General features: G+C 40.9%; 1 protein-coding gene across 1 annotated transcript in view; it reads left to right on the forward strand.

Moving 5' to 3' along the window:
* Window positions 1–409: 409 nt before the first annotated feature.
* The window catches only part of ZRANB2 (zinc finger RANBP2-type containing 2), a 93,068-nt gene continuing 71,109 nt past the window's right edge, over window positions 410–22,368 (forward strand). Inside the window, exon 1 of the mRNA XM_023501649.2 lies at window positions 410–439. Coding sequence (XP_023357417.2) covers window positions 410–439 — 30 coding nt within the window. The remainder of the gene's footprint in view (window positions 440–22,368) is intronic.

Below are 22,368 nucleotides of genomic sequence, written 5' to 3' on the forward strand. Positions count from 1 at the left end.
AAGCTTTTGACTATATTGACTATTTCATTTATGCCTTTGTATACCTTTCAGTCAGCACAGTACATTAGAGACTGAGTGGTAAGCATTTAGCAAATATTTATTGGGCCCCTCATTGGTATTCCAAAGAATCTGGTCCATTCAAGATCACAAGGGAAAGAAGCTGAAGGAAGAATGTCTCCTGATCAGACTACACTGTGGAGTTCCATGGATAAGCCTTGCCCGTCGCTCCATCCACCTGCTCGGACACTTCAAATGGTCATGAGCTGAATGCAGAGTTTGAGGAGAAGGAGATGAGTTACCGTGACTTTGGAAAACGACACGATGTGAACAGCTTCAGACTTTTCTCCGGGAAAAAAAGGAAAGAAAAGAAAAGAAAAGCCCAGTATTCCCTTGGTGATGTTGTAGGGTCATGGAGGCTCCCATCTCCAAAGAACTGAAGGTGAGGATTACCCAAAGAGCATCTTTGGTATGAGGAGAAATTATTACAAAAGAAGAATAGTTACTAAAAAGCCCAGATGTGAAAGATGTCATCAGGAAAGCAAATAATGAGAGAGACGAACAGAGAAATTGAGAGAAGGCTGCGATAGAGAGGGTGACCTCATACAGGCTATGTGTCCCATTGATAACCACGTAAAGCTACCAGAAGTCAAGGTGGGAGGCGGGGGGCGAAGGGAGGGGGAAGGAAGAGTTTCTTTGTATTGGTTAAACTCCCAGTAGCAAATTAACTAGAAGACACAGATGAGAGTCATAGACTTGACTGGGTTGCCATCTGCATTGCTGGAGAAAATAATTACATCCACGGGATCAAAGATATATTTGAGGATTGGAATATGAGCTCAAAGTGATTGAATCAAGCATTGATGTTGTGTCTGTGACGTGCAGGGCACTGGGCTCCCCACCCACCAGCCTTGTCTGGCTTGTCTTTCAGCTCATCAAGTTCTGGGGTTATAGAAATTAGTTACACTCAGTTATCTCAGGCAATTATCTTGCTGATGCTGTTTGTCTTTCTGCTGAGCATACTCTTCTGAAAGAAACAACCATTTGCACGCTTCCAAAAGCCACTGGCTTCCTTCTCTTCCTTTGATCCAGTGACTTTCTCCCTCCAGACAAGGGGAATTTAGACAAGAATCCCACATGGGAACCACTGGCTCATGACTATACTTCCCAAGCCCCCTCCCCAACTTTTTGAGTTGTCCTTTAATTATGTGATTTAAAACACTGATTATCTCTGTTCCTACTGGAATCATCAGAGTGGATCTTCTGCCTGCAAGCCAGACTGGCTTTCCAGTGACATGACCATCTTCACCTGGGATTTAGACCATCCTACTTAAGCATGTGGCAGGATCCGGGGCCACAGCTGTACAAGTAAGCTGAGAAGGGGCCAGGAGGGTAGCAGTTCCCTAAAAGGATGCTTTTCAGGCTGGTTGCCTTTAGGAGATTAATTATCAGTTGCCAGTGTTTGGTGCTCTTTACCCTGTCCCACCTCCCTAACCCCCATGATATTATTCTTGACCTTGCTCCAAATCGCCTTCCCCTCGGGCCTGACCTCTACTTTCAGAACGCCTGTCACTGCTTCCTGCTTAACCCCTTTGGATCTCAATTGTCTCCACATATTTATGTACTCTTGGTTTTTATCTCCACCAGCTTTTATTTAGGCAGAGGCTTTTCCTCCCATCCAGGAACCAGGTGGATTGTTTTGGTCTAAGCCTATTAAAGTGGGATGAAACTAACAGATAAATTTTGAATTTCTAGAAGAAGGGTAATATTTTGGGGAAATGCCCTTAATTGATTAGCTATAAATCATATCCCATAAATGAATAATTATGTTTAAGGTTCACACACATGTGATCCATCTTCAAGTCAAGCAATGGATTAATAAGCATTTAATATCCACCTACTATATACTAAGTGCCAGGGATATAAAGAAAGGCAAATAACAGTCTCTGCCCTCAAGGGAATTCAGTCTAATGGAGAAGGCAAGCCCAAACAACTACCTACAGGATGAATTGGAGGACATTTTTATCTTTAATCACTAATATAAATAGGAATAATAACAGTTGACATTCATTTCACAATTTATAGGTTTATATTCATTGTCTCCTTCAAACTTCATGGATGGCATATAGAATGATGAAGCAACCATTCAAATTCATTCTATTTAATGAAAAACAAATGGATCCAGACTGTTGCTTGCCATAATGTAGAACAGCTGACAAAACTGCTGGCTGTTTATTTTTATTTATTTGTTTTTTCAGGTGTTTTAGTAAAATCCACCCAAATACTCAAATTGACATGGCCTCATTGATGAGAGGCTTCCCTTCTATGGTACCAGTCATACACTCATGGCTGTCCATGGAACTGTTGTCCATAAGCTTGTCTTAGGGATGTCTGCCGAAAGCGACAGAGACCTCCCTTCCCCACTTTCTCCAGACATCATGAGGTTATCTGAGGGTATCCATCCTGGCCGTCCACCTGCCATCCCTCATCCTCACCATATGGTTAACCCATCTCCCCCTCCTGCCATACATGTAACTGTTTAACGGTATCATTTACTCCTGGTTTTCTTCAATGTTCCTCATTGGTTACGTAGTACAACCTGCAAGGAAGGAAGAAGAGAAGTAAAAAAAAAAAAAAGGAAGAAAAAGAATAGAAGGAAAAAATTTTATCCATCACTTGTCAGAGATTTAAATATTCATGATTCCTAGTCTCCTAATGTGAAACTTATTATTCATCCAATGAGCTACTTGGAACAATACGTGCTCTGGGGAGAGCCACCTCTTTACTTCCCCTACTGAATCCTTTCATATTGTTTCCTAAAATGTCAATTCTCCAGAAAAGTCTGAATGACTGAACTCGGTGCTAGTCATGTGTCTTATCCCCGGTGCTCAGCAGTGAATTCTCTGATGACGTCTCAGCAGAATCCCACTGGCAAATCTTAGAGACTGACAGCACCTGATCTCTTCTCTCTTTTAAAACCTTCTTCTTTATGGTTAAAAAGTGAGATTGATCTCATTTCTATTCAACTTGCTTGGCTGATTCCCTCCCACATACTTATTTATGATAAGATCACCTCTCCAATGCTGAAAGGACCTTAGAAGCCATTTCATCCAACCCTCATTTTTACAGGTGAGGAAACCTGGACCCAAGGAAATTAAGTTACTTGCCCAGAGTCACAAGGTCATAGTTCTAGGAGAGACTTCAGAAGCCATCTAGTCCAGCCTCCTCATTTTAAAGATGAGAAAATTAGGCAGAGTAAGATACTCTCCCTGTGACTTTCCCCAAATCACATAAAGAGGAAGTTCCAGAAATAAATTAACTCTGACTTCTAACTCAGAACTCTGTCCCGTGGACCACACAGTCTCTTTGTCAGTAGAGAGCTTTCTATATCTGAATGGTCACATCATAGGAGATGGGCTTGATTACCTAATCTGCTAACATTATTAAGAGCATACCACTTCTCAGGCATTCTAGTCAAGAAGAGAATAACAGGATTCAGACATAAAAGGTGATATCATAAGCTTGGGGGGACATGGGGAAAATGACTGTTAGATCTATTGATAGAAGAATTTGTGGCCAATCAAGAAGTAGAGAAGATGATAGGAGGTAAAATAGATAATTTTGATTAAAAGAGTTTTGCAAAAACAAATCAAGTATGCAGCTGAAAAAGAAGGTAATCAGGGAACTGAAGGTGGGATGGAGCAAATTCCTCGGGGAAAGGTTTCATCCAAATAAATAAATGGGGAACTGAGCCAAATTTCTAAGTTATAAATAACAAGAGCCATTCCCCAATTTATAAATTGTCAAATGATATGAACAGGCAGTTTTCAGAAGAAGAAATCAATGCTATCACTGATCATATGAAAAAAAAATGCTCTAAATCACTGGTGATTAGAAAAATACAAATTAAAACAATTTTCATATTCATCAAATTGGCTAATATGAGAGAAAAGAAAAGTGTTAACTGTTGGAAGGGATGTGGAAATAATTGGAATGTTAATGAATACATTGTTGGTGGAGTTGTGAACTGATCCAACCATTCTGGAGAATAATTTGGAACTATGTCCGAGTGTGCCTATGCTTTGACCCAACAGTATCATTACTAGGTCTATATTCCAAAGAGATTTTAAAAATAAAATAAAAAGTTAATGGACATATATGTGCCAAAAATATTTATAGCAGCTCTTTTTGTGGTGGCAAAAATTGACAATTAAGGAAATGTCTATGAATTGGGGAACGACTTAACAAGTTGTGATATATGATTCGGTTGGAATACTCTATTATAAGAAAGAACAAGGGAAATGGCTTCCAAAAAATCTGGAAAGACACATGAACCTATGCAAAGTAAACATATGTAGAGAACATGGTACACAGTTATATTATAAGGATGATCAGCTGTAAAAGACAACTCTGATGGGTAAAATGATCCCACACAGTTTCAAAGGTTCATAATGAAAAATGTTATCTACCTCCAGAGAGAGAAACTCATGGACTCTTGAATACAGATTGACACAGATTTTTTTTTTCATTTTCCTTATCTTTCTTGCTTTTCTTTTTTCCTTTTGCAATATGGCTAATGTGGACATATGTTTTGCTTGACTTCAAAGATATAATGGGTATTATATTGTTTTCTTTCTCAATGATTGGATAAAAGGCTGGATAGAGGAAGAAAACTTGGGAGTGAAAATAAAAATGTTTTCTAAAAAATAAATTAACAGAACATGGAAGACCCTCCAATAGAGGTACAGTACAAAGCTCTGCGGCCCAGAGCTATAATGAGAGTGAAGAGATCGATGCTTTTTGTCCAGGGCACTGACAGCACTTAGATCATTTCAGCAGCTTGGGAATAAACTACTCTTTGTATCTGGTTAACAAGAAAATTAAGTTAAAATTGGAAGCAGTCAGATAGCATTTCCCTCCTTGGTGGCCCCATCCCAGGTGAGCTCCTCCCCCAACATAGCCCAGTTCTGATCCCTGCCTTCTAGCCAAACAGGACCTGCTCCTTCCTCTCCACAGCAGAATACCCAACTTTGCCAATCCCCTGCACCACCACCCCGGCCCCTGTTGGGTGTTGTCCCAAGGTCTCTCCCATCTTCAAATTAATTTGTCTTTAAAAGTTGATTTAGGGAAGAGTTCCATATTGCTTGCCCTGAACATACTGGATAACCCACAGAGCCCAAATGACAAGTTATAGCTCTGAATCAAATTGAATTCCATTGGAGGGAACCATGAGAAATAAGTCAAATGGGCCTTTGGATACATCCCAAGATAGGCTTTGCTGTAGGTCTCATGTATATTAACCAATCTCGGGAATAGGCTAATTCATCACAAAAGACCAAAACAAGTTATCGGAGCTATTCCTTTGAGAGCTGCATCAGTGAAGGTTATGACCGACTGTCATGGCAGTCGCCACACATTCGCCGGCTCTCTGGGGAAATTCCCACACCCCAGAAAGGCATTGTCATAAGGGGAGAAAACATTTCTTTCTCACAACGATGGGAAAATGGCAGGAGAGCCACAGAGATGACTGACCTGAGCCTCCACAATCCCTGTGACCTTTTACTTCTCTGAAATCTCAAATAAGACAGCCACAGGCTCACCAGGCAGCTACAGCCACAGGCTCACCAGGCAGCTACAGCCATGTGTACTGAGTCTGAGAAAAACCTTTAGGGCTTTCTCAGGACACTGCATTTTCACCTCATTCAGTGGTACCCATGTGATAGCGCTGTCTAGACTACCTTGTAGAAAATGGTTATTTTCTAGATAGATAGATAGATACAGATAGGTAGATAAATGTAGATATAGATATAGATATGGATGTAGATAGATATAGATAAGTAGATAGATATGGATATATATAGATAGAGATATGGATATAGCTATAGCTAAACATAGATAAGTAGATGAGTTGGCTATAGATAGATTATAGATAAATGTAGATAGATATAGATATGGATAAAGATAGATGGATGATAGATATCAATATGGATATAGATATATATATAGATATAAATATAGATAGATAATAGATATAGATAGATATTTGAATGCCAATTTTGTCTGTCCTGACTTAACTGTAAGTTTCTTGAGGGCACCTATCTTTGTGTCCCCAAACCCCTGCACATGTCTGGCCATTAGTAAGCAGCTAATCCTGCTGCCTGAAAAGATTAGAGTCGTGGACCTTGAGTTGATTCTTGCTTGTGGCATTTCCTAAGTCTGTGGACAGATGGATTTCCTCTTCTGCAAAGGAGGGCTGGACCAGATGACCTCTCAGATACTTTCCAGCCCTAGAGCTGATCCTATGAGATAGCGACTGACTGATGGGGAGAATTTTCTTCCCTAGAGTAGTTCAGTTGTACCCCAAAGAAGTGTAAGTGGGAGAACTGAACTGACTGAGAGACAAATCAAGACAATCTTGGGTCAGATCATCAAAGAAGTGTTTTGTCACAAGCCAAACCCTCACCTGATGCTTGTGGTGCCTTCCTTTCATTCCCATTTCCAATATAATACATCTTCATGCTGCCTCAAATGGTCAGCGCTTCCTGTTGGGACAACATCCTCTCCAATCAGAGGGTGAGAAGAGAGGTCCCCTCTGCTCCCCGGGGTGACAGCCCACTGGGGGATTATCTCCAATCCATCCGCCAGCATCCCTATGTAGCAGCAACCTTCCCAGTTCTGAGCTGAGCATAGCTTCCTCCAAGCAGCTGGAGTGTGATTGAGATCACTGCCACAGCCCCCATCCCAACCATGGGATCCCAGATGTGGAGCTGGAAGGGATCTGAGGTCATTTACCCCTTCATCTTACAGATGGGAAGGAAGGGAAGCCACTTCCCAGGAGCAAACAGGTCAGAAGTTGTTGAGCTGGGACTCGGCCCACTCTCCACTGCCTTCTGCCTCCTTGGTTTCCCAGTTTTTTCTGCCATCTTTGCTCTCCTCCACTGTCAAAGGATGGGCCTGCACTGTTTTGCAGTGTTCCTTAATCCTTGCATAAGCACAAAGTTCTGTTATTAAAAAGTTTTCCCCTTCACCTCTGCTACTTCCGGTGCTGTTGGGAGAGTGTGTCTAGGGGGAAATTCGCACATGAAAAATAAACCCAATTTAACAGGAAACGTGAAGAATTGTTGACGAAGTGTTCGTTGTGTGTGTTTTGGCCCAGAGGAAGCGTCGTACCGATTCTCTGAGTGGGAGGCACGAAGAAAAAATTCAGCGGCGCCTTTTCTGCCTCCTTATTTTGGATAAATGGATCATTTTATTGTCAAGTTGGTTAAGACTGAATGTTAACGTTCCACTGGAAGGTCCCAGAGGTACCCAGTAGAAGGGATGAAATTCCAGCCCAGCTCTCCTGATGCGGTTAAATGAGCTCCCCAGCCAGGGAGATAAAAGTTAGATGAATCGAAGACCAATAAGTACCTGGGCTTTATGGAGGTAATTTAGGTCCTCATCATGAGTTCATATATGTTTTAGTGGAGATGCTGCATCCAGCATCTCTATCTGACAAACAAAGCTAGGGAGAGGAAATGAGAGCTGGAGTGCAGCAGGACTGGCCAAGAAGGGGCCAGGCAGGCGTTAGATCACAAAATCTCAGATTTGGAAAGAACCTCAAAGGTTCAGTAAGTGAAACTGTACCTGACCATAAATACCAACGAAACCCTACTCTGCAAATCCCACTCAGACAGCAGATTTCCCCAGAGCGCATCACGCTGCTTCTCCCCTTGGTATCAAGGAATAACTTTAAGGGTCACTGGGATTATGGTACTGTATCTCCTGAGCCCCAATCGTTGTGCTGCCTATTATCAGTCAGTCAGTAGAATTTGGGAGCAGAGCACACTTTAGAAAGAGGATTTACTAAGAAAACATAGAAAAAACAATAGCTTCCAAACCAAATCCTTCAGCTAGCAGAGCATAAACTTCCCTTGTGTGCCCGAGGTCCTCAGGGAGGATGGGCTCAAATTCAAAGAAGTGCAGGTAGAGCTAATATGTCCAAGAAATACCTTCTTCCTCCAATCTTAGAAATTCTTTTTTCTCTTAATTGCACCTTCCCGAGGTTCCCCTTTGGTGTATGTAGGTCCTTGTTAGGTTCTGAGGACCAATTGTTTTGTTCTGACCATCCATGAACATCCATTTCTATCCTGAGAGATTGTGATCCATGGACTTGTAATCATCCATAGATGGCCGACTGTCTTTCTACCGCTTCCATCTGTCAGTCCCTCTCGTATTTTTAGACAATACCACTGTAGCAGACTTTGCTCCAGAAGCTTGGGGCTAATGGGACCTCGGATTGGCCATTGCTTTCCTGGGCATTCTTCTTCCTCTGGAATAGTCATTCACCTGAAATCAAGACAGAATGAACACGACCGAAACAAAGGTGACGGTGATAAATGCTCACAGACACCTGAGGTGGAAGAAGGCAGCTGCCCTGTCTCCTCTGAGGAAGCTCACAGAAGTTCTTCCTCACTTATCACCAAGAGGATAAGGAGCAAAAAGCAAAAAAGGATCGATCTCTTTTGTATATGAATGTAATCCCACCTCAGCACCTCCTGAGTCATCAGCCCTTCTGCTTTATCAAACTAAGACCCTTCTCCTCATGGCACAGAACCAGGTCCTCAATCACACATCTTAGAGACAGCCCAAGTTCCATGTGAATTAGAGCCAGGCAGATGTCTACCCATGCTTTCTAGAACCCACTAGGAGAGGTAAAGGGGAGGAGGACTTGGGCATCATTGGCCAGTCCTATTAGCAACTCTGGCAAGCAGCTTTCCAGGCAGTCCCATTCTACTTCTGTGCAGTTAGTTTTTATGAGGTCTTTCCTTTCCTCAAACCTAGATGGGCATTTCTGCTGCCCTACCCCTTCTGAAATCCCTCACTTCCTTTGAGGTTTTAGCTTAAAGTTGTTTCCTCAAAGAAGGCTCTTCTGATAGTCACTAGCTGGTAACGTTCCTGGCCAGAAATATTAATATTGTCTCTGTCTCTGTCTCTCTCTGTGTCTCTCTCTGCCTCTCTCTCTCTCTGTCTCTCTCTCTGTCTCTCTCTCTCTCTCTCTCTCTCTCTCTCTCTCTCTCTCTCTCTCTCTCACACACACACACACACACACACACACACCCAGAGTTCCTCTGCATTTCCGTTATCTCATTACCTGCTACAGCCTCTCTCCATCCCTCCCCACCCACCACAATCCTGGAGGGCCAGAACGCCTTCATTTTTGCTTCCTATCCTAGGCCAGTGTTTAGCACATCCTAAAGCCTTCCCAAATGCTAAGTGAATGGAGTGGAATTGGAGTGGATTCCACTGGACTGGACTGGACTTTATTCCTTCTGCCCTCAGGGTTCAGGCAGAACAAATCCAATCTCTCTCCTCCAAGGCATCACAACTAGGAGAGCCACCAATTAAAACGTAGAGTAGCTGAGGCCTGACAACTAACAATTACACTGAACCCAGACTAGCCAGAATAAAGGATACGCCCTGTCCGGTACTTAGGGGTATAATATGGATATGGCCTATGAGAAAGGAACGCCCGCACAGCTAGGAAAAATTTTGCTACAGCACCTGGTGGGGAGAGCACAGGGAAGTACAGCTTCCTGAGTTCCAGTCCTACCTCAGACATTTCCTAGCTTTGGGAGCCTGAGCTTCACCCTACCTGTCTCAGTTTCCTCATCTATAGAATGGCCCCGAGAAGGAAACGGCCTCTGGTATCTCTGCCAAGAAGATCCCAAATAGGGTTTTCTGACAACAACAACAACAAATCTTTTGCTAACCCAGATAATCCCTCATGGTTGGGAGCTGAGGACTAGATTTGGTCTCATCAACTCACAGACACAGTGACCTCAGAGACGATCGGGTCCATTCTTCATTGAACAAATGGGGAAACTGAGGCCCAAGAGAGTGACTTGTCTTACGCCAAATCACTGCAGTAACTAAATTTAAACAAAGTTCCCCTGGTGCCAGATTCAGCACTCATATTCAACCTTTGAGGTTGCTTAACCTCAGCACTCCCCCTCCCTACTTTCTGTCAAGCTGCAGTAAGTAAATTTTCTTTATTTCTCTTTTTACATCATGCTGATGAATAGCTGTTCTTTAAATTAAATTCCCCTGTCATTTCTGAAAGTGGAAGTCTTTCCTGGGCAATGCTCAGGAGCATCTATTCATTAGGGCAAAGGGCATGTGTTTATGGCTCTAGGCTCTCCTAGTCCACTCCTGCGAAAAGAAAGAGAATGGTTCTCTGAAGATGTGTAAAAGAGGCTGCTTTTTTAATGGGACCTTGATCTGTTCCTCATCCCTCTAGAGACATCAAGTAATGAGATGGCCCAGTGGCTAGAGCGTGAGATTTGGAGTCCCAAAGTCCTGTGTTTGAATCTTGCCTCAGACATCTCTCTACTAGTTGGGTAACCTTTCTTACCCCCGTCTTCCCATCTCAAAAATTGCTATATATTATCTCTCTTATAGGTGAGGATTCAATGAAATGAAATATAGAAAGTTCTTTGCAAACCTTAAAATGCTACATATTATTGATTTTTTTAAAAATTATCATTTCTAGCTCACAGTTCTCTTCTCAACTGGAATTGTCTCTGAAGCCCTTTTCCCCCCTTTTTACTACTGTGAACCCTAGAGCTTTCAGATAAAATGCATTGGTCCAATTCTCTCGTATCTTCCTGCCCACCTATTAGCTGCTACTTCTGAAGATAAAATGGTAGTGAATTGGGATCGTGTGTAGACATGTAGCCTTGCCAAACTATTATCCTAGATCGTTCCCAGACCTGCTTCCTCTCTTCCTAGGATGGTTTTGCTGAAGGGAGCTGGAGGACATCGCCCCACCCTGAAAGACTCAGTCTATTACTGGGATGGAGTGAAGGGTTTAGAATCATGGAGCTTTGATTGGAACCCTAGCTCTGTTAACCTGAGGCACCGAAGGCAAGCTGATTGATTTCTCTGGGCCTGTTTGCTCATAAGAAAAATTAGGGAGGGCCAATTATGGGGACAATCAGCCAGAAAACACAGGAAGGGATGAGATCGGGGGTACATATAGAAGGAATGATTTTGAAAAGGAGAAGGGTCATCTTTTCAACAGAGAAAGACAAACTGGTAGCTGAGGTCAAGGCAATTCAAGAAGTAAAGAAGAAGGAATGAAGGAGCTTTGGGGGAATGGCTTTAATTTTCATAGTAAATGTCCTTAAATAAAAGGATGGGGTGGTATGGGAGGCCTGGAACATTGGCTGTGAATATTACAATAGATAATTAGAAAGTAATTGCTAGATAATGAAAGTAATCAACAGAGAAGACCCAGATGAGAAAAGATAACAAATCTGTAATAGACCTAGTGTGTCAGGGTGGGGCAATCCCCTTCAGCTCCCTTCAGCAAAACCATCCTAGGAAGAAGGGGGAGACCTGGGAATGATCTAGGAAGATAGTTTGGCAAGGCATGAGAGGTGAGACTAATGACGGATGCGTGTAAAAGCTGTGGAACTGGTTCACTATAGGATCAAAATTGAGAAAAAAGGAAACAGGCAGAGCAAAGGTCTTATGTTTAAAGAGGGAGACACACCGGCTCTAGGCTCTATTCAGGTCCTGGCCTGGAAAAGGGAAGAGAATAGTTCTCTTAGAGATATATAAAGGAGGCTGCTTCCTTTATGGGACCTTGATCTGTTTCTTTCTTCCTTCTAGAGACATCAGAATATTTCCCCTAGACTGAGGTCAAATCCCCCTCTTTATAAGGGAGTCCTGTCCAGCTGGCTAGCCCAAATTCTCCATTATTAAAATATTAAAAACCTAATCTCTGTCTTGCCTCAGTTTCTCCGGCATTACATTTTGAAGGAGTTAAATCTGCAGGTTTATGAGTATGCGATGGGTTACTCCTTTCTGTTGATGGGATAGGGATAAGAATGCATTATCTTCTGGGAAAAGGAATCTGTTTCTAATGGCTGCTAAAAGTAAGAACAGAGGAAGAAGACTCTAACAGAGGGATCTGTTGAGGAAATTGGGATTCCAAGAGGAGTCTGGGAACAGTGGGATGGGGTGCAGGCAGACACCTTGGCCAGAATTGCTTCAGCTAAATGCTAAGTTTGGAAGACAGACCGTGCAAAGTAATGAAGACGCTGAGAGGAAAGTAATGGAGTCATCAGTTGTAGACAGCCTTCTCAAAGTGTTTAGCTCAAAAAGGGGAAAGAGATCTAAGTTAATAAATAGGTAACATAGATAAAATAAGGAATTTTTCAAGCAAAGAGAGACATAGACATATCTGTAGCCACAGAGAAGCGGCCAGTAGAGAATGATTGAAAATAAATGAGACTGGTGAAGATAGTGGAGGCAATCTGCAGAAGATGGGAGAAAATGGGGCTATTAATGGACTTCTCTTGGCAAAAAAAAAAAAAAAAAAGGAGCCTCTCTTTATGTGAGACAAGAACAAAGCAGGAGAAAATGGCAGGTGGCATCTGGATGCTGTTGGATAAGGAGAGGATAGGTGAACAGCCTCAGCATTTTCTGCAAAAACTGAAAGAGGAGGAGGAGGACGGGAGCTTTGTGCCGTTTGAGGAAGTATGAAAAGGTTTATAAATGGAGAGTGGTGTAGCAATAAGCAGGGGGCATGAAAGGATTGCCTTACCATAGTGAGGACCCATAACATAAATTTATAGTGGACTCCATAAGTATAGTTTCCAAATTCTCTCCAGTTTAGTTCAACAATATATGAGTAGAACAGCAGTGATGGAGAGGCAGCTTCTAGGAGAAATAGGGCAGCCATCTGAGGCCCCCAGACCTTGGGAGTGCTATTGTTCTAACAATCTGTTTGTCCCTGATACTGAAGTCTCCTGGCCTTAGGAATACTGGAGTATAGTCCCAGAAACTTTGCTGGCTGTCAGATAACAATCTGCTGCTCCACTTCTCAGGTCTAGCTCTGGGCCATAAAATTAGCATATCAGTGACATGAAGAACCAGAACTCTCTGTCTTTTCCTCTAAATTTGTCGTCTTGCTTCTGGAAATTGGCTAAATCACTTTAGAATTTAGCTTCAGTTGGCCTTACAATTATAATAAACTTTGCCCCTTGACTTGGAGATGAGTTCAAGCTTGCAAACTTCTTTACGATACCTCACAGCACTGATCTGCAACCCCATGCTTTGGGGGTCTCTTTTGAGCTTCAACATTAAGAATGACCCAAAAGGGAGGTTTTCTGGGGCAAAAATAGTCAATAGGACAAAGGAATACATATATATGTATTTGTATATATATTTTGCTGAGGCAGTTGGGATGAAGTGACTTGCCCAGAGTCACACAGCTAGAAAGTTTTAAGTGTCTGAGGGCAGATTTGAATTCGAGTCCTCCTGACTTCAGGGCTGGTGCTTGGAATAATGACCTTAAGAAAAGAAGATTATAGAATTGAACTGGTTCACCAAGGAATCCAAATGGGATTCATGACAGCTCCTATCACACAGACTTGTGAGGACTTAATGATCTGACATGGGGAAAATGCTTTACATACATAAAAACACAATTTTAAAAATCAGCTCTAAATGTTTATATATGTATATGAAAAAAAAACTCCTAAATCATCAAATAGAATAGCCTTTTATCAGATACTTCCCAAAATAGTCCTCAGAGGAAGGCAAAATCATGCTGTTGATATTAGAGTCCATCTTGGAAGGTCCAGAGTTATGTCCCAATTGTGGGCCAGGTGGCCTCCCCTTAACCCTTCTTGGGAAGGCAGCCTAGAAGAAGCTAAGTGGAACCAGGTTATGGGTGACATGTTTTTTAACCAGGTTCTTTTAATATTCTGCATAAGTAAATGCCCTTGGCTAGGCTCCCAGAGGACAGCCGTGGCGAGGAAGGGAAGGGAAAGGGAGTGGGATCCACTGAATGCCATGTGTGCCCTTGTGGCTCAAAGCTTCTTAAAGGTTTTTTTTTTGTTTTTTGGGTTTTTTTTTTTTTTAACATGGCTCTAACCATTAGTGCTGGCCCTTCCCACTTGCCACAGACAAGACAGGGTCTTCAGATGGTGTGGCCGGCGGCCACTGATGGATTCATCATAGCGATAGTCAACTCAAAATCAATGCCCCAGTGATGAATCAATAATGGATTGCTTTAAGCCATCCCATGGCAAAAGTGGCTTGTTCTAGCGTTGTATTAGCGGAACAAGGAAGTAATTTGCAAGAGCAAATTAAACTGTGACTTAATCCTCCAGAAGGAAGCGGGAATGGAGGAACCAGGGGGATGCAGCTCTTAATGTATGGTAATCTATACCAAAGGTATCTGTGAAAATCACCGAGCTAATAAGGGGGCAGGAAGTATAGAAAGGGCTGGATGAAGCGACAGGAAAGGAGAGCTCTCCGCAAAGCTAGCTTCAAAGAAAAAAAAAAAAAAAGAAGAAGAAAGAAAAAGAAAAAAGAAAAGAAAGAAAGAAAGAAAAAGAAAAAGAAAAGGGAAAAAAAAACAATCTCAGAAACAGGTGGGGATGAAAAGCCGCCTCTGAGAGCTAGATTTGGTGATCCCGCAAAACCGGGCCTAGAGTCCAGGCTTTGACACTGACAAGCCACATGACCCTGAGCCAGGTATTCCACCTGGCATTTAGGGGGTTTTTAATAAATGCCTGCTGACTGATGGAGAGATTCCCTTCTCCGAGCCTCAGTTTCCTTATCTGCGAAGTGAGGGTCATAATAATTGAATCGCTTCTCTCTTGGGGCTTTTTGAGGAAAGTGCTTTGTAAACCTTAAAGTGGGAGATAAATAAATGATAGCTGCTTTTAGTATCCCCGAATCAATAAGGAAAAACAGTCATCATGATTCAGAGACAACTTGGAAGCAAATCTCTCGGGACCTTTTGGTAGGGAGGGATTCAAGAAAATGAGGTCCAGTGCACATCGAACACCAGCTGCTAAGTGTTATTTAGTCCCTCTGTTTCTCGGTAACATCATCAGGATTTGTTCCCTGTGGACGCTAAGAGGGGGACTCTGTAGGGTTGTTTGTGTGTACATTATTTATAAACGGATGCTATGAAGAGGGAAGGAGGGAGCAGGGGAAGAAAGGAGTCTGTCTATGCTGTGTTGTTTTGGTTCTAGATATGGTCACATTGATATCTTATATGGATTCGTTTTTGTTATCATTTTATTAATATAACATTTTATTATTAGAACAAGAATAAGCTCATCTTTGCAAAGTAATCTGTGGTTAAGAAAGGGCTTGTCTCACAACTGCCTGGCAAGACAATGTAGTAGTAGACATCATTGTCCCCGTGTAGTTTACAGGCAAATTAAGGATGGGGACTTTAAATGATTTGATTGGAGTCTCACCTTTACTGTGTTATGAGTAGGATGTGAATCTATCAGGGCTGACTCAAAGATTTCCCTGGTGTTTTAGCCTTATGTCACATTCCCTAATCCCAAGTGGTCCCACCGGCATCTGACATGAAGCAAAGGACATGGGAGATTTGCAAGAAAAATCACAATAATTAGGTTTGGATCTCACCTGTGATTTTAGGGATCTATGTAGGGAACCCTATTTACTAAGGTAGCACAGGGATTATCATACAACTTATACTTTTAGGTACTGTCCTACATTTCTGACAAGTTGTCAAAAAATCATCTAGCATTTATTAAGCGCCTACTATGTGCCAGGCATTCTGTTAAATGCTGCAAATATAAAGAAAGGAAAAAATGGACACTACCTCAGGATAGTCATAGCATTCAGTGGGAATTAACATTTTTTCTTTTTTCTTTATTATTTTTTAAAGCTTTCTTATTTTCAAAACATATGCACAGATAATTTTTCAACATTGAACTTTTCATAGGCTTGTGTTTCAGACTTTCTCTTCCTTTTTCCCACCCCCTCTCCTAGATGGCAAGCAAACCAATATATGTTATATATGTTAAAATATATGTTAAATCCAATATGTATAAACATATTTATACAATTCTCTTGTTGCACAAGAGAAGTCAAATCAAAAAGGAAAGAAAATGAGTAAGAAAACAAAATGCAAGCAAACAAGAATAAAAAGAGTGAAAAATGCTATGTTGTGATGCACACTCAGTCCCCACAGTTCTCTCAGGGTGTAGATGGCTCTTTTTGTCACAAGATCATTGGAACTGGCCTGAATCATCTCCGTGTTGAAGAGAGCCACATCTATCAGAATTGATCATCGTATAATCTTGTTTTGCCGTGTACAATGATCTCCCAGTTCTGTTCACTTCCCTCAGCATCAGTCCGTGTAAGTCTCTCCAAGCCTCTCTGAAATCATCCTGCTGGTCATTTCTTATAAAACAATAATATTCTGTAACATTCATATACCATAATTTATTCAGCCATTCTTCAGCTGATGGGCATCCACTCAGTTTCCAATTTCTGGCCCCTTTTCGGGGCTGCCACACACATTTTTGCACATACGGGTCCCTTTCCAGGAGTCAACCTTCAATGAACTATATACAAATAAAGATATATAAAGGATAAGCAAAAGATAATTTCACAGGGAAGTCATAGCATTGAAAAGGGAAAGGTAGGATTTGAGGGAAGATATCAAGGAGGCCAGGAAAGCAGGCAAGGAGAGAGGGCATTCCCAAAATTCAGGACAAGAGGTGAAAAGCACAGTGGGAAATTGAAAGCACAGTGAGGATGATAGGGTACAAAATAGGAAGAGACAAGGCAAAACTTTCAAAGTGAGACAGAGGTTTCTAATTTGATCCTAGAAGTAATGGGGAGCCACTGAAGTTTCCTAAGGAAAGGAGTGTCATAGTCAGACCCGTGAAGGTTTTCCAGAGGCAGCCTTATTGAAATAAATAATTACTCCAAAATCACAGCCAGCTGGTAAAAATGCAAACGTTTATTATTTCTCCTTCCAAATTAGCCCGGTTAGCTCAGGCCTATCTCTCTGCCTGGCTCCAAGAGATCTTGCAGCTTTGTCCTTGGCTTCTGCCTCTGCTTTCTTCAGCCTCCAGCCAGCACCAAGTTGGAAGATGCAATGAATCTCTCTGTACCTCCAGTCAGTTTCCAAGCTCCAAGAGCTCCCTCTATTTATGTGATCTCCCAAAGGTTAACTCCACCTTCTGGAGGGAGAGGGATTCTGGGTTATCTCCCAGAGTGCTCTCTGGTCCTAAGGGAGGTGTGAATTCAGATCTCATACTAGCCCTGAACTCTCCCAAAGGTATGAACTCCATTGAGTACTTAGATACTATGTGTGCTCTCTAAAGGTGTGAACACAAGCATTGTTCAATCAGTTCCACTTAGTTTCAAGTTCTGGCCCAAAATATCTTCTTCTAAGATCAAATCAACTCCAATGGCTTAACACTTTGTAAAGATTCCAACACAGACCTAAGCTTGAGAAAGCTCACTTTAGCAGCTGAGTACAGTTTGGACAAGAGTTGGGGAAGAACAGGTAATGAATTCTGATTGGGAGATGGCACCCAGGATCACATGGTTGGGATGTTTCAGAAGTGGAACTTGAACCCAGGTATTTCTGACCCCGAAGGGACTTGACTATACACTATGCCACTTTGGCATTATTCACAACAAGCTGTGCTCTCAACAATGTGGGTCTTCTCCCAACATCTTAGACCATCTCATATTCCTTCCTGCCCATCCACATCCTCCCATAAGGTCACCACAGATTTCTCTCTGAATCACCTGTCTGTCCTTGGTCTGTTTGAACAAAGACCAAACACAAAACAGAACCAAAAGAAAGAACAAAAATAAAGGAGAAATGTTATGCAATGAGAACAATACCAACATGAACTATGTCAGTAAGTTATTGATGTCCAGCAAAAAGAGAAATAGATAAAGGAAAGGATATGGACATGGATCATAAATATAACCTGAAGAAATTTAACCAGTGGAAGTCCTAGCAAGGAGAGCAAATGCACACCAAATAGGCAAGTACTTGGTCTTCAGCCAAAAAGAAAGTGGAATTGCAGTGGAATTAGAAATCTTTGCATGTATTGCCAAAGACTCTTACTTTATAGCCAGGCTAAAGCTTCATTAGATTGTACGCCGTGCTCACAGTATGTCAGCCATGCTCACAATTTGTCAGCCACCAGCTACTGGGTTTGGAAAACCTGTGCTTTTCTGTTAACCACAAGATCTGTGTAGTAAGCTATATTGTGTGCCCTTTATTCCTTCCAATGAAGTCTTAAATGAAATGATATGCAATTGCTAATCTTTCAAAATGATAACATGCTGGATAAAGCAATTTTTTTCTGAAATCTTGTCATCTGGAGTGACAGGCCAGGCCCCATCATGCAAGCATCTGTTGGAGAAATTCTATTACTCAGTGTCTGTCACACTTGAAAATTGGAACAAATGTTGCAAGACCAACGCACTTAAAATGTTATGATGTGTTTTTAAACCTGCCTTCCTTTACCATCAGAGAAGACCCTTTATTTTATTAGAAAGCAATCAGAAAACAAGCCCGGTGTAATGGCTCTAATGCGTGGGCCCTATTTCGTGTCAAAATTGCTCCGATCTCAAATGCTTAGTTCCCCGAGAAATCTGTCAGGCCCTGGTGTGCCGGGAGAAAAGAAACAGGATAGCGTGACAAAAGCTATGTCACCGAAGGATTTAATGTATGCTCAATTACACTAATACAGAGTTTTTGATGGTTGGATGTCATCTGACAAAGAGTAGTCAGCTTTCATCAGAAAGTTCTGAAGGACCGATCGTTCCTGATGTCTGGATCAGTTGTTGAAGAGCCAGTGACAGACTCTTCAAGCTTTGACTCAAATTATAGGGGTGGGTGGGCGCGGAGGGGTGGGTGCATGCACAAGCGCACGTACGAGGCTCTGTGTGTGTGTAAGTGTATTCTTTTATTGTCTCATAAAAGTATCTCCCAGGAAAGACCTTCAGAAGATCTATTTATAATGCCCTCCTCCTTTTGCTTTTTTTTTTCCATTTATTCCATTTGTTTGGCTTCTTGAGCTGGTTTACCTACAAGTAGTAACTTGCCATAGTAGATTATAATGACATTAATAATAGCTAGCATTTCCATAGTACCCACTTTGTGCCAGACCCTGTCAAGCACTTCTTAAAAAACAAATGTCATCTCATTCCTACAAGCCTGGGAAGTAGAGGCTGTTATAAGTCCCATTTTATAGGTGAGGAAACTGAGGATGAAGTGACTTTCCCAGTCACTCCGACTTCCTGACTGCAAGCTCAATGCTCTATCCATTGCCCCACTTATAGCGCCTGAAAGTTTACAAAGAGCTTCACAAATATTGTCTCATTTTATCCAATGAGATAAAAGTGCCTAGAATACTGACTGGCCCTTAGATAAAAGCATATTCCCTCTTCTTCCTCATCCTCATAACCATTCTGAGAGATAAAGGCTATTTTAATACATTTTTATATATTAAATTTTGTTATTAATTAATTAATATTAATTAATAATGTTAATATTTTATATGAAAACAAACACAAATGACTGGAGGAATTTGAGGAACATTTTTTATAGGAAGGAATGACTTTCTTATTTAAAAATATTAATGCACAAGAGACAATGTGACAAGAATAACTGGGCTGGCCCCAAATACAAGAAGATCTGAATTCAAGTCTCACCTCTGACACCCACTGGCTGTATGACTCCTAAATAAATGGTAGATAATCTCTAAGATTACAAGGTGTCCATCTGCTTTGGGAGGAGACATTTGTTCAGCTGAGAGTTCCTGAAGTCACTGATACCACAGAGCAGTTCTAGATCTCTGTCCCTCCCACGAGAGAAAGCGAAGCTGGAGAAAACATTGAAATTCCCCAGTCCTTTGCAGAGGATTCCAGGGCTGGCCATCATTCTGCATCTCTGCTCTCTCAGGGGAGAAACCTTCCCAGATCCTTTCACTAGCAGTACAAATATCCCAGGCAGAGTGGCTCACTACATTCACAGCTGTGTGAGCTGTAGAGGGATGTGATCTAAGGTGGGGAAGGACAATTCTTTGATGTTATTATGCTCACATTCGGTCCCATGTTTATGACAAATGTGCCTCTCAAAAAACCAATGGGAAAGGGATATTAGGTAGCACAGTGGCTAGAACACTAGTCCTGGAGTCAGGGAGAACCTGAATTCTAATGTGAACCCTAGGCAAGTCACTTAACCTGATTTCCTCCAAGCAAAAAAAAAAACAAAAAACAAAAAGCCAGGGATCAAACATAAAAATTGCAGATTTTAACTTCACAAGGAGCCATGATAACATTCATACACACTCACACACATAATATGCATACAATTCTAAATATAATTCTAAAATATTTTTCTATGTACAATGAAATGTGCATATCTTGTTCTACATACTCTAAGAAAGACTGACTGCTAAATAAGAATGCTTAATCACAATAAAATAATTAGGTGTTACACAAGTGCCATCTGCTGTGCCAATCCATCCAATGCAGTCTTTTTGTTTAATGACTATATGATTTTGAGATGATTTGTTCCTATTAATTTTTCCCTCATCCTAACAATCTCCACTCCCAAAGCTCTGAGAAGATTTGTTTCTCTAATTATGGTTCTACCAAATCATCTAAATTCTAAATATAATTCCAAAATATGTTTATATGTATATTGTGCATATCTTTTTCTACATACTCTAAGAAAGATGGATTATCCACAGGACCATGAAGACAGGACAATGGGAAGCAAGTATTGGTTCTCTGAAGGTCTTGAGCACATGCTTGGAAGACCAGGCTGATTAAAGAACACCCCCTGTAAAACAACTTCATGGAGTTGGTTTCCATGGGCACCTTTTGATTTATCATGTCCTTTTTCAGGACTGGAAAATTATGCATAATTCTGCATTGAAGGTACTCATCCTTTTTCCGCTCCTGGAAGTCAAATTTTTTTTTTTTTACTATTGATTTTTTTTTATTTCAAATAAAAATTATTTCTAATTTATGGAATAAAACAAGTGCTTCCATAACATAGTACAATAAAAAAGATGATTATACATGAAACTGCAAATCTACTATGTGCTATTCTTTTCAAATACAGAATAAAATTATCATGTATATTTCTTTTTTCCCTTTTTTTCTTCTCTCTCCTCCCTCCACTAGCGATGACCACCATTAGATACAAACAGGTTGATATAAGTAAAATTATCCTGAACAAACTTCTATTTATCAGCTCTTTCTCTGGATACAGATAGCATCTTTCTTTATAATTAATTTGGGTATTTATAATAGTCAAAGCAACTTATTCACTCACAGTCATTCTTAAAACAGTATTGCTATTATTGTATACAATGTTCTCTGCTCATTGTTCTGTTGGTTCTGCTCATTTTACTCTTCATTATTTTATGCTAGTCTTTTCATGTTTTTCTAAGTTCATTAATCTCATCATTTATTATATCACAGTAGTACTCTATCACAATCATATACCACAACTTGTTCAGCCATTCCTCAACTGATGAGCATTCCCTCAATTTCTAATTCTTTACCACCCTTGTCTTTGATAATCAAAGATCCTCAGTGCTTGAAAGGACTTCCAAGCCCTCTTAAATCAATCTATATTAGAAATGACATCCCCTGTAGAATATCCCCAAAGTGATCTCTTCTCCAGTCTCTGAGTGACAATTTCCAAGGAGAGGAAACCCATTACCTTCCAAGACTGGATTGTCTTGGAAACAATCCAGTTTACTTTGAGACCACTCTAATTGTTAAGGTTTTTTGTTGTTTTATGGTTTGGTTTGGTTTTGGTTATATATGTTCATTCATTTTTTTACGTATTTCCACATGAATCATGCTGGGAGAGAAAAATCAGAATAAAAGGAAAAAAACAAGAAAAAAAAGTAAATATAACATGTCTTGATTTACATTCAGTCTCCATAGTTCTCTCTCTGGATGTAAATGGTATTTTCCATCCAAAATTTATTGGAATTGCCTTGGATCACTGACCCATTGAGACAAATCAAGTCTGTCATAGTTGATTATCACACAATCTTACTGTTGCTGTGTACAATGTTTTCCTGGTTTTGCTTGTTTCACTGAGTATCAGCTCATGTAAACCTTTCTAAGCCTTTCTAAAATCAGCCTGTTAATCATTTTTATAGAACAATAATTTTTCATTATTTTCATATACCACAACTTATTCAGCCATTCCTCAACTTATGGGCATCTACTCATTTTCCAGTTCTTTATTACCACAAAAAGAGCTGCTACAAACATTTGTATATGTATATCTCCTCTTTTATGATTTCTTTGGGATAGGGACCCATTAGCGGAACTGATAGATCAAAGAGGACGCATAGTTTGATAGCCCTTTGGGCATAGTTTCAAATTGCTCTCCAGAACAGTTGGATCATTTCACAACTCCATCAGCAATCTTTTAGTGTCCCAGGTTTATTCCCTCCAACATTTATCATCATCTTTTCCCGTCAGCTTAGCCATCTTATCCCTGAGAGGTGTAAGTTGATACCTCAGAGTTGTTTT

This window comes from Sarcophilus harrisii, chromosome 4 (genome assembly GCF_902635505.1).
Source record: "Sarcophilus harrisii chromosome 4, mSarHar1.11, whole genome shotgun sequence".
Taxonomy (NCBI): Eukaryota; Metazoa; Chordata; class Mammalia; order Dasyuromorphia; family Dasyuridae; genus Sarcophilus; species Sarcophilus harrisii.